At 31.2% G+C, this 12,183-nt stretch overlaps 1 protein-coding gene and 1 pseudogene across 1 annotated transcript; one reads left to right on the top strand and one right to left on the bottom strand.

The window, feature by feature from the left end:
- Positions 1–213: 213 nt before the first annotated feature.
- LOC129296053 (protein OXIDATIVE STRESS 3-like) lies at positions 214–1,248 on the bottom strand (annotated as a pseudogene).
- A 9,923-nt stretch (positions 1,249–11,171) lies between these two features.
- On the top strand, positions 11,172–12,166 carry LOC129296052 (CASP-like protein 2A2; the record flags this gene model as incomplete). The annotated part of the gene is given in 5 exon segments (XM_054934649.1): positions 11,172–11,310; positions 11,313–11,406; positions 11,734–11,851; positions 12,005–12,023; positions 12,026–12,166. Coding segments are annotated over 5 exon segments (478 nt in total), but the record flags the coding sequence as incomplete, so codon positions are not given.
- Positions 12,167–12,183: the final 17 nt, after the last annotated feature.

Here is a 12,183-nt window from a genome sequence, read left to right as displayed (position 1 = left end):
TGATTCATGGCTTCCACCAAAAACAACTACCGATAATGACCAACTTATTTATTCCAAGAACACGATGCACTGTCTCACTCCTAACACTGCAGGTAGGAGATTTCAAGGAGCACTTCTTTCTGGTGTACCGGAATCAAGTTGAATTTTCTAGCAATGCTTTTCCGAGAAAGTAGGATAAACCACACATTTTCAAAATATATCCGAGCATTGCAGTAGTCTGAAAAATCTTTTAAATTATAAATATCAATATTTTTAAATTTCTAAATTCCTCTGAGCCATTATCAAGGAGTACAAATGGGTGCATTCCCCAGAAATCACTGACTCTGACCAACTCGCCTATCCTAATTCCTAATGCATTGAAACTAGCTAGGTCTAAACACAGCGAAAGAGAACCACAGATTTGTCAAGTCCTTGGTTTCTTAAGCGATCAGTGGAGTTTGGCTAGTAATGGTGGCGGCGGCGGTGGTGCTAGTGGATCTATGAGGAGGCATTGGAGGCCTGCTGGTAATTCCCAGGTTAGAGCTTGCCCTTTTTCACACTGATTGACGAACAAGAAACCCTCGAGCTCTTTGAAATTCTTGTGTCGCCAATTATTCCTCCTCCATAGCTTTTTCTGCAAGCTTTCATCTTCAACTTCTTGTTGTACGGGTTCTCTGGCTTAGCCAGATCTTCCAAGCACCTCACATTAGCCAGTGAAGTAAAAGACTGCGACTTCCCCTGGTAATGCTTCGAAAGCCCTCTCCTGTCAGAAAAGGCACAATCTTTTCATCAGAGATTTCTCTCAGAACCAGACAGACAGACGGCCAGAAACATGAAGATTAACCAGATCGAAAGAAGTAGAAGATTACTTGATGGGAAGTTGCTGAATCAGAGAAGACACGTCAAGCGCGGGGTCAGCTGCCAGAGGATGATCCGTGGAGGAAGAAGTAGAGGAAGAAGAAGAGGAAGAGGAAGAATTGACTTCTTCGAAAGGATCGCATTCAGATTCCAGAGACGAGACGCTCGAGTTTCCAATGGATGAAAGGGAGGAGGAGGAAGGAGAATCAGGAAGAGCCTTCCTTTCAGGTCCGGCCATGGCGGTGTTGTTCATCATCATCTGCTCCATAGCTTTGAACTCTCGGAGACCCAATGGGGGGCTATTAATGATGATGCGAGGAACCTTAAATAAGAGGCGCTCAGCTTTTTACCTGGTACCCGAATTCTCGAAATGGGCATGAACACGGAACAGACACATCCAAGAGGTGGGGCACAAAAGCGAGGCTTTATATGGAATTAAGAAAAGGTTAAGGAGGGAAAGAAGAGACGGATGGTTTAAAATAAAAAGGTTTGAAAGGTGGCGGATAAGATTAAGGGTGCATGCTTTTTAGTTATTGAGGGGTTGATATTTCCCATTAAAGAGAAACAGTAAGATTCGCGCCTATCCAGAATTTGATATTGCTTGTCTCCCATCGTCGTCCTCCAAAACCTGCTCAACTTGAGGCTGTTGTCAAGTTGATGCCTTCAAATCCCAGTTCATGGCCTCAGCGCGTCACCTGCTCGCCATCTATTTTACTCATGAAAAAAAATTACTTCTTTCATTTAAAAATATAAAATATTTTTTAAAAAATTAAATATTAAAAAATATAAAATATTTTTAATCTTTTAAGATATAATTATTATTTTTTTTTTAAAGTATCCTATTGATAGTGATTTTATAATTATTATAAAGTATTTAATAGGGATAAAATATAATAAGATATGATTAATTTAAAAATAAATAATTATTTTATTGATTGAGATTTAATTAACAATATTGTATATTTTTTAACAAAAAGAGTATTATTTTTGCTAGGAGAATGAGTGAATTAATCTCGGAAGTATGAGTATAACAGTTATATCACTTATAATTATTATTTAATATTTAATTTTAGGACTTCTCTCATATTTTATTTAAAAATAACTATTTTAATTGAAATATTAATTGAAATGAAATAAAAAATAATTACTTTCTTTATAAAATTTAGTCACTGGATTTTGACTTGATGCAAGTCACACCTTATAATTTTAATTTTTAAAATATAATTTATGTTGACTAAATTTTTTTTAAAAAATTTAATTAAATACAAATATTTTAAGTTGTTAGAACTGCAATATCAGAATTGAATAATAGTGACCGAAAGAATAGTTGGAATTTAAACTAAATCAAAATTATATGAATTATAATTTTATTTATTGATGAATTTAAAATGAAAATGAAAGTAAAAGCCTAAAAGGTGGTGATGTGGTGATTGGGGTGGAGAAAGGGCGCGTGGAGGAGGGGGGGAAAGGACAAGGGAGGGGGATAGGAACGGCGCCCACTGAGAGATCAAATCGAAGGGGAGGGAACAAGAAACAAACACCCATCGTTTCTCAAGTCTGATGCACTTACACTTCCTTGGGTCCTGTTGGTTATGTTGGAAATGATTTTAATCAAAATAAAAATAAAAATTGATATGAATGTAAAAATAGGAACAGACATGTGATTTAAAAATATATTTAATATGTTCAATTATTTTTCTTTAATATTAATATTTAAAATATGAAAAGACTAAAACGCCCTTATTCCCAAGTAAGTAAATTTTGTTTGACCTAGAGCTCTTCGTCCATTGCTATCGTCTTGCCATTTAGACCGCCAAAGAAGAACCATTGTCCACCACCAAACTAGAAACGACATTCGATTGGATTTCACCAAATTCCCTTATCCATCGCCATTTGATTGCACCAGGCTAGAAACAGCGTTCAATTTCACTGGACCAGAAATTGAAACCGAAATCACCGGACCAAAAACAAAATCGAAATGGTGGAGCCATGGAAGACTTCGATATGCAAAGCAAAGGCACCCACCTTGTCCACCTTTCATGGCTATGTCATCACCATCTTTGGCCGCCATTGCTAACGTCTTCCTCAGAGGCGATGGGATTTCAATCGCCGACCAGATGGCTCCAAAAGGAAGAACCTGAAAAGAATCCTGCCTCCACAAAGAACAAAACCCATAGCATCCTCAACTATCGCCAAAGGTTGCAAGTACAATAACAAAAGCCAACAAAATCTGATTCCATGGAGATCGAAAAGTGAGAAGCGGAGCAGTTCAACAATGGTGAGGGAAATTACCCGTCTCTGGCCTCATCACTAATGCAAATCTTCTCAAGCGAAAATGGTGGTGGGTGGAGATGTCGAAAATGAGACAAGTCTGTTCTAAAAATTAATCGATGTTACAATTCCATGGAACACGACTTATTTCCTTGGTGGGATTGTGGAAGCCATATTCATGCATATCAAACAAATACTTTTCTCATTTTTATATTCATTTTGAATTACATGCTCTAAATTCCAGCATACCGAGCCTTATTCTTTTGAGCCTTGTTCATCCTTGTCTTCCACTTCCACCACACGCAATATACGTACGCACCTTGTGCATAGGGTTTATTTCCCCATGTCACCCCAGCCTTGTCGTTCTTTGTCACTTTGTCCTGATCAATTCGCACTAGTATGAATTTCTGATGATCTTCCCGTTAAGATAAATTCAACATACCCGATACTCTAAGCAAAATCCACACAAGTTTTACATACCGTTTTTTCAGTTTTATTTTTATCTTTATTATATAAAAATTATATTTTTTTTATAAAATCTATTTTTATTTTTATTATATACTAACATTTATTAATAATAAAAAATTAATAACAATTTATAAATAAAACTAACGTGTCAATGCTTTTAGAAAGAGTACAGAGGAGGGAGGGAGCACACGATGAGACAGGACCCTCGCAAAAAGACAAGGAGCGGAAGGGGAGGGGAACTAAATACTACTGGGAATTGGCTTTTCTGCTATTAAATTAAACTTGGTGATTGATTTGATATTTTTTAAAAATACATATTTTATTTAAATATTTTAAATTTGAAACGGATCAACGGTGAAATAAAAAAAAATAGTGGAGAGAAATATTTATTAGATGGAAAACTACTGTCACATGTTTGATTGTTTTTTTAAGTAAAATTATAAATTTCAACAAATGTTTATTATATTTTTAAAATTACTTTTAATAAATTGACAGTATTAGTACATTAAAGTAAATATTAATTAAAAGAGTATTTTAGTTTAAATTTTTGAATTTGAGATATAATTATCAGTATTAACTAACTTTCTTAAATTATATAAGTTAGTTAAAATTAAAATTTACCTCAAATAGCGAGTGAGCAGTATTTATCACGGCTGGAAATCTAAGTAATTTTTAATAATAATTCTTATACTAATAAAATCTAAGTTTTTTTATAAAAATATATACATTTTGTGCTGTTACCTTTAATTTTAATTAATTAATGAATAGTTGAAAGAATGGTTGAACGGTTGGGCCGTCGAAGGGTGTCGGGGTAAATGGGGAGAGGGAAAGGGAAAGGGACGGGGGGAGGGTCAGCGTCAACGAAAAGTTGTTGGGGTCTGGTCCGCGCATGCCTTTTCTCTCTCTCTCTCTCCTTCTTCTTCTTCCTCTTTCAATTTCTCTTCTCTCCCATAATCAAAGTTATTACCATTACTCATCTCCATAATTTCTCAACTCTCTACCTCTGTTTTTATTATTTATTCATCTTCATTTAACGCCAAAGTCAACGAGCACATTCAGCTGCTCGCCACGCGGCAGCGTGTCCTATTCTCACTGTCAAATTTAACTTTATAGTACAGCTTATTAATTCTATGAACAAATTTAAAAACCATCCCATATCGATATTTCAACGTATATGTATGTACTGTTCACAGACTGCGAATGGCGCCACTTGCTTGGTTAGACTTCACATTACACACGAACGCACGACCCAGAGTCTATCACATATCAAGTTTGTAACGAGTCATGAAACTTATAAGCGCGAACAAAAAATATAACTTTGACTGAAAATGGCATAGCGAATAAGGTTGAGAATGAAGGTGAGATCTAAAAGTCATGTTTAAATAAATTTTAAAATTAAATTTTTTTAAAATAATTGAGTTTGAAAGCTCGACTTTAATAAATTCTGTAAAAAAGAGCTCAGGTTTAAGCGACCCTTTAAACTCTATTATATTATTATTAATTTTTTTTTTGATAGAACATGCGTTTGAAGTCAAAAAAGACCTGTTCACCTGAAATCTGATCATATATGCATTATATTATTATTAATTTTAATTTATTTTAAAATTAATTTAATATAATTTAATAAATATCAGTGTACAGTATAAATTTTTTAATATTTTTTTTATAATTATTATGTTTGTATATTTATAAAAAAAATAAACTATTTTTTAAACTAATATTTAAATTTTCTTATTAAACTTCTAAATGCGTATTGTTTAATTTTTAAAAAATTATGAGAATTTTTGTTTTTAAGAATTTTAGAATATTTTAATTAATCTATAGTGCTTAACTTTATTTTATTTTTTTAAAATAGGACTTGTGAGCCTGAGCTTTTCAAGTGAGGATTAAATTTCAAAAAGGGATGAAAAATCAAACTTAAGGGCCAAGCTCGCCCTTTTTTTTAGCTCTAATAGCAAACAAGTTATACCAGAGAAAACAAAATGGCAAGAGCCATTTAAATCCCCAACAAAAAATATATTCCTCATTTAAAAATATAAGGCATTTTTAATTTAATCTCACATTCAATGAAGTAGTTATTTATCTTCGAGCTAATCATATCTTTTTATATTTATCCTTATTTAATAGGGTGTTTCACTTTAAAATAAATATAAAGTAATTTATTTAATATGGGCACTTTTGGAAAAAAAAGTAAGGATTATATCTTGAAAGACTAAAATTACGTTATATTTTTTAATATTCAACCCTTCAAACAAAATTTATTTAATTAAAAAAATTAATTTTTTAGTCCTTCAACTTTTAACTCACTTATAACTCAGTTCCTCAACTATAACTTTCTACAATTTAGTCTCCCAACAATAACTCGATGTAACTTAATCCCTCTACTTTTGATTCACTTATAATGCGATACTTGTTTTTTATTTTTTTAAATTTTTTTATCAAATAAGAAGGATAAAGAAAATGCTTATATATTATTCTAAAATCTTCTCCTCTTGCTATTTAATTTGAGATCTAAGTTAACATAAAAAAAAACAAAAGTTGATGGATTAAATTATAAGTGATTCAAAAGTTAAGGACCTGAATTATAATTAAAAGATTGAGTCACAGTAAGTCATAATTGAGAGATTGAATTATAAATAAATTAAAAATTGAGAGTTTAAAAAATTAATTAATTAATTTATTTTTAAAAAGTATGCTGCACACATTGATTGTAGCTATCAAGACACAAACAACCAAGGGGGAAAATTAATACGACAAGAACGGAAAACCATAAATGTTTTTATACAACTATATACATATCTTACTCCCTCCATCTCAAATTATAGAATATTTTAAAAAATTTTTTTCATTTTAAAATATAAAATATTTTAAATAGATTAATGTCTCATTAAATATACTGATTTCAATATCATTTTTTCTCTCTCTATGGTTAACTTTTATCTTTTCTCTTTTTAATATATGAAATGATAGATATTTTTAAAAGTTTATACTTTTATTTTAAAAAAATAAAATTATTAAATATATTTAATAAAATTTATTGATATGTGTGATTTTATTTAAAAATATTTTTAAATTTAGGATTGGGGGAATATAATAAAACGAAATCGCAGAATGCACTCGAAGCTAGGTGGTTACTATGTGGGCTTCTTCTCCATGAGTTACACTTCTGAGTTCAGCCCAATCAACTGTTCCAAGCGTGCGTGGCATCCACTTAACACTGCAGTAAGCCACGTCATTAGTAAAGCTGACTAATCATCGTCGCAACTGGACAGGCTATACTTGAATCCATGTCACACAAGAGGATACGCTTCAAACATATCAAAACTTGTAGAGGGCATGTGAAAATCAGTTGATGCGGCCCCATGCATTCTGTATGGAGTTTTAAAAATTATGAATCACGCAATATTAAATTTAATAATCCATGTTATTCTTTGTTTGTTGAATATGTCGGGGCCAAACTTGCATTGTCACATGTTAAAATTAAATTTGAATCTAAAATTATGATTTAAAAAAAAAAATCCAAACACCCATTTAGCCACCTATGATTACTTGCGCGTTCAGTGTTGGGAAGTAATGCATCTGTATTGAGTGTTGACCAACACAAACATGACATTGTTATGTCGAAAATAAAACCAAAACATTAATGCCAAGAATAAGACAAATTGACAGTTTATAATTAAACGCAGCCTATGTTCAATTAAAGTCAAGTGAAGTTTAGAATATCATATACAATCACTGATATTTAATTTAAATTTAAAATAAACTATAAAATCTACAACAAATTATATTGTTTGTATTGACATATGCCCTCATTTTTTATTTGTAAGAGAAACTATCATTTTTTTTATTTTTATATAAGTAAAATCGCCTGTTTCAATAAACATTTGTTATACATTTTTTGAATCACCCCTCATAATTTACATTAACAAGAAATAATTAATATATACTTATATTGATTAACATAGGGCATTTTAGTTTACTTTTTTTATTTTTAAACATAATTATTATGATTAACTAACTTTTTTAAATTATATAATATAATTATATATATATATATATATATATATAAACAGAGGGAATAGTATAGTGCAATTCATTTCTAGTCTAAGTGGATGACACCAAAGGGCGAGGACTTGGCTTGTTTTCATTATCCTTCACTTTCATTTCTCCTCCATTACCTTAAAATAAAATTTAAACTGTTTATATTTGATACAAATTAAATTTAGATGATCTAGATTTAAAGTTTTTATTTTTTATTTTGATTTGTATTTTATACTTATAATTTTTAAATCCTTCAAATTAAATCTGATTGTTTTGATTGGTAATAAAATATATTTATTAAAAATTTTAATTTTAATAAATATAAAATATAAATAAAAATAAAAAATTTAAATAGATTATTTAAATTTAATTTATATTAAATTTAAACGGTTTAGATTTTATTTTAAAATAGTAGAGAGGAAATGAAAAAAAAAGGTAACAGAGACAAGAAAACTCCAGATGGCAAAGGGTCCGCGAGTGATGGGCTTACTTATCGAAACACATTTATGAGGGTGTCAGGTGGAGCGGGGGCCATAAAGTTGATCCCTTGCGGTCCACGTATCATGACTTCGACCAAATCCCATGGAAGATACTATTTTCAAGGGTGCTCATCCAAGCATAACTGATGTTAAGTTGAAAGTTAGGATGAATAAGCCGCCTACAGGATAAACGTTTGTGCACTTTCAATGGTACCCACCACAACTTGAATTGTCAAGATTGCATATTGATGGTCCCCGTTTGCCAAACTAGAACTACGGCTTGTGGGTGTCTTGTTCGTGGCATACATGAAAATTGATGAAAGGCTTCAACAATTATCTCGGATACCATCCCAACACTGCAACAGAGTCATTAAGCATTTTTCGAGGTCTCGATTTTTTATAAAGAAAAATTCATAGAAAGTCAACAGGTATTGTGACCCAATGAAAACTCAATTTCATTAAAAACAGACATTCTCAATACTACCCTCTTGTTAACTTTATTAGAATGTGAGATTGAGTCTATGTTTAGATTATCTCTTAACTGAGATTAATTCAAACTGAGTTGGCAACCTCAGTTAAGAGATAAAAAGCCCCTTCCCCGTGTTCAGGAGGGGAAAAAATAATTATAATAAACAAGCAGCTGGAGAAAACGAGTGTTGCTATCGAAGCTGGGAAAAGGAGCTGATTAAACCCCGTTCCTAGAAAAAATGGGTTTTGGTGTCAGCTTCTCTCTCCTGCTTTATCTCTCCTGAAACACCACACTCTTTGAGATCAAGTGCCCATTTGATCAATGTTTTCCCAACATGGCAATATCATAGAAACTCTGTCTTCCCAGTGAAATTTTAATTTTATTTTAAAATTAAAATAACTTCTCCTTGAATGTTCAGTTTCAGTGCATCCGTTTTTAATTGCTAATCAGATGAAAAGAAAAATATATAAAAATAATTAAATAATTAATATTAGGGCTATATCAATTTATTTTAGATTTTTTAATTATATGTTTTTTAAAAAATACATTTGTAATTTAATTTTAATATTTGTAAATGTCAAATTAATCACAAAAAAAAATCATAAAATTTATGTCCTTTTTTGTTATTACACATCTAAATTGACTTTTGAATTAAATCATTCAAATAAATTTTAATTTATTCAACTACTTTTAAAAAAATTTGAACATAAATTATGTTAAAGTTATAGATTTTTTTTCTAATCTTAATTTATTAATTTTAATTGATTCTAAAGTTAGTTGTAAATTTTTCAACCTAAACATATGCTGAATGCTGACCTTTATTTCATTTATAGAAAGTTAATAATTGCACGTACTTGCCTGCTTGCTCACTTGCTTTTCGTGAAGGCTTTGGTATCAAAATCTTAAAATACGCGTTATTCGAGTGCAAAGAAATATTGCTTCAACCTTGTTCGTTCTCTGTTTTGCCTCTTTACTGTGAACTGTTGATTACTCCCTCCGTATCATGTCATGGAATACCTTTTGAAACCCTTATATGATTAAAATATATGGTATTAAATATTTTTTAAAATAAAAAAACTGGTTATTTAGTTTTATACGCTTGACGTGATGATTTTTATTAAATCAAAACATGTGTATTTTTAATAAAGATTTATTATTTAACAAATTTTTATTATTAATATTATTAAACATTATAATTCATTTATTTTAATTTATTGAATAAAAATTTATTAAATATATAAGGTTAAGTATTTAAGTCTTGTCCTTTTTAAATTTATTTTTTCAATTATACTCTCCTTCATTTATTAGTATTTTTAAAAATAATGTATTAAAATTTAATTATTATTATTATTATATTATTATAAAGACACCTATATAAACTATTTAATGAAAATAGAATAATTTTTTGTAAAAAAATAATATTTCATCTTTTTTTTTTGAAAATCGGGAAATATTAACCAATATCTTGTGCAAGGAGCCTAAGGTGAGCGTGTCGCTCGTCACCCTTAATAATGGTCGTGACTTTGAAGTTTGAACTTCGTGCTCCATCTTCTTTTCTCAGCGTGTTCCTTGCATAGGTGTGCATCTCATTTTTTTTTAATAAAATACTTATTTATTTTTAAATTAATACCATATTTTTTTATATTTATTTTTATTTAATATATTATTTTATTTTAAAATAAATATAAAATAACTTATTTATTATGAAACTTTTAAAAAACACATTAATTATATATTAAATATTAAAAATATTTTATATTTTTGAATATCTAACTTTTTAAAAAATATCTAAATTTTTTAACAGGGATAATAACAAATGAAACTACATTTATTTAGTTTTAACAAAATTATATTTCAATATATTATAATTTTATTGTAATATATATATATATATATATATATTATATTGTATAAAGGGTGGTGTTGGCAACAAAATAACCAACTGCATTGAATTTGGTTTCTATCATAAATTTATATTTACGAATCAAATTTGAATTGTCAATCATACGTTCACTTAACTTATCTCAATTTTTTAATGTTAATCAAAAAAAAAAGGTTTTATAACTAACTTCATCCACCTATGTTTTTTTCCATCAAATCCATCCATTTTAAAACAATATGAAGTTATTTTAAATATGATATCATTATAAAACATAAAAGTGAGGTGTTCGAATCCAAAATTATAATTGAAGGTAAGAAAATCGAAAAATTAAAAAAGTTGAGTTACTTCAAATCAACCAATTAACTGTAAAGATTGATCAGTTGTTCTGAATGAAACTGATAATTAAAAAAATAGATAACATATTTATATTTTTTTAAAAAATAAAACCGATAATATAAAAAGCAAATAGTTTTATACTTTTATCTGATAGCAGACGATCATATATCGGCTAAAAGAGAGAGCAGCAACGGGCGATATGGAGCATGGAGCATGGAAGGAGAGGTCGGTCGTCTGTGGTCTATCTATGTGCCTTGGGAATGCGTGGCTTCTTCGCCTTCGCCTTAATGGCATTCAATGCTCCGCCCACCTCCTCAACTGCCTCCCGAACCCCTTTTTTATAATAACTCAACCTTACTTTTATTCACCTCCTTGTCCTGCACCACCATTTATCTCTTCTTCTTCTCGTGAGACCTCAGCCATGGAGAAAAGTAGCGTCGTTGCAGCAGCAAGGCCTGTGAGGGCTGACGACGAAGATGAAAACTCCTCTGCCCTTCGTACTTCTGAGACCTTCCTTCGTCTCCTTCCATCGGCCTCTCCGTTGCAGCCCTTGTCCTCATGCTCAACGACTCCCAAGCCAACGACTATGGCTCTCTGGATTACACTGACCTTGGCGCCTTCAGGTTTCTTCCTCTCCTCTCTCTTTCATCTTCTTTCATACATACTCTTCATCACAGCATCATAATCATTCAAAATATCACAAGCATAAACACATCACCAATTTAGATACCTACAGAATACTACCACAGGAATTATGCAGATTCACAAATTGCAACTGTTTTAATATGGGATTTTAATTTTCTTGATCTTTGGGACAAAAGCTAAATTCAGGACTCCCAACATGGAAATACAAACAGGACTCATAATTAGGATTTTTTTTTTCTGACTTAAGATCTAGATGAGAAATATACTGTGATGATGAAACAAGCTTCTTAATTTGCATCCCGTAGGTATCTGGTGCATGCCAATGGTATCTGTGCAGGTTACTCACTCATTTCAGCAGCCATTGTTGCTATGCCTCGCCCTTCCACCATGTCTCGAGCTTGGACTTTCTTTTTGCTTGACCAGGTCATTTCATCTCTTCCTTTCCCTCCTTTTACTTTGATATTAACATCTCTTTCACTTTATACCTCCTGAATCACCACCACATGTGAAGGAACTACGGACACAAGTCAGCAAGAAGGGTTGTTTAAAAAGTGAGTTTATTTGTGTTGGCTGCAGTTGCTAACTTACATAATTCTGGTGCTGGCTCGGTGTCAACGGAAGCTCTGTACCTGGCGGAGAAGGGGAACGACTCCACACTCTGGAGCTCAGCTTGTGGGTATTTTGGCAGGTTTTGTCACAAGGCCACGGCATCGGTCGCCATCACCTTCCTAGGCTGTGGTTTGCTATGCGCTGCT

This window comes from Prosopis cineraria, unplaced genomic scaffold, assembly GCF_029017545.1.
Source record: "Prosopis cineraria cultivar Desert tree isolate PC_DT_omini unplaced genomic scaffold, ASM2901754v1 PC247, whole genome shotgun sequence".
In the NCBI taxonomy this organism is placed as follows: Eukaryota; Viridiplantae; Streptophyta; class Magnoliopsida; order Fabales; family Fabaceae; genus Prosopis; species Prosopis cineraria.
The sequence above is the reverse complement of the archived record's forward strand: the minus strand, read 5'-3'. Positions and strand labels throughout refer to the sequence as shown.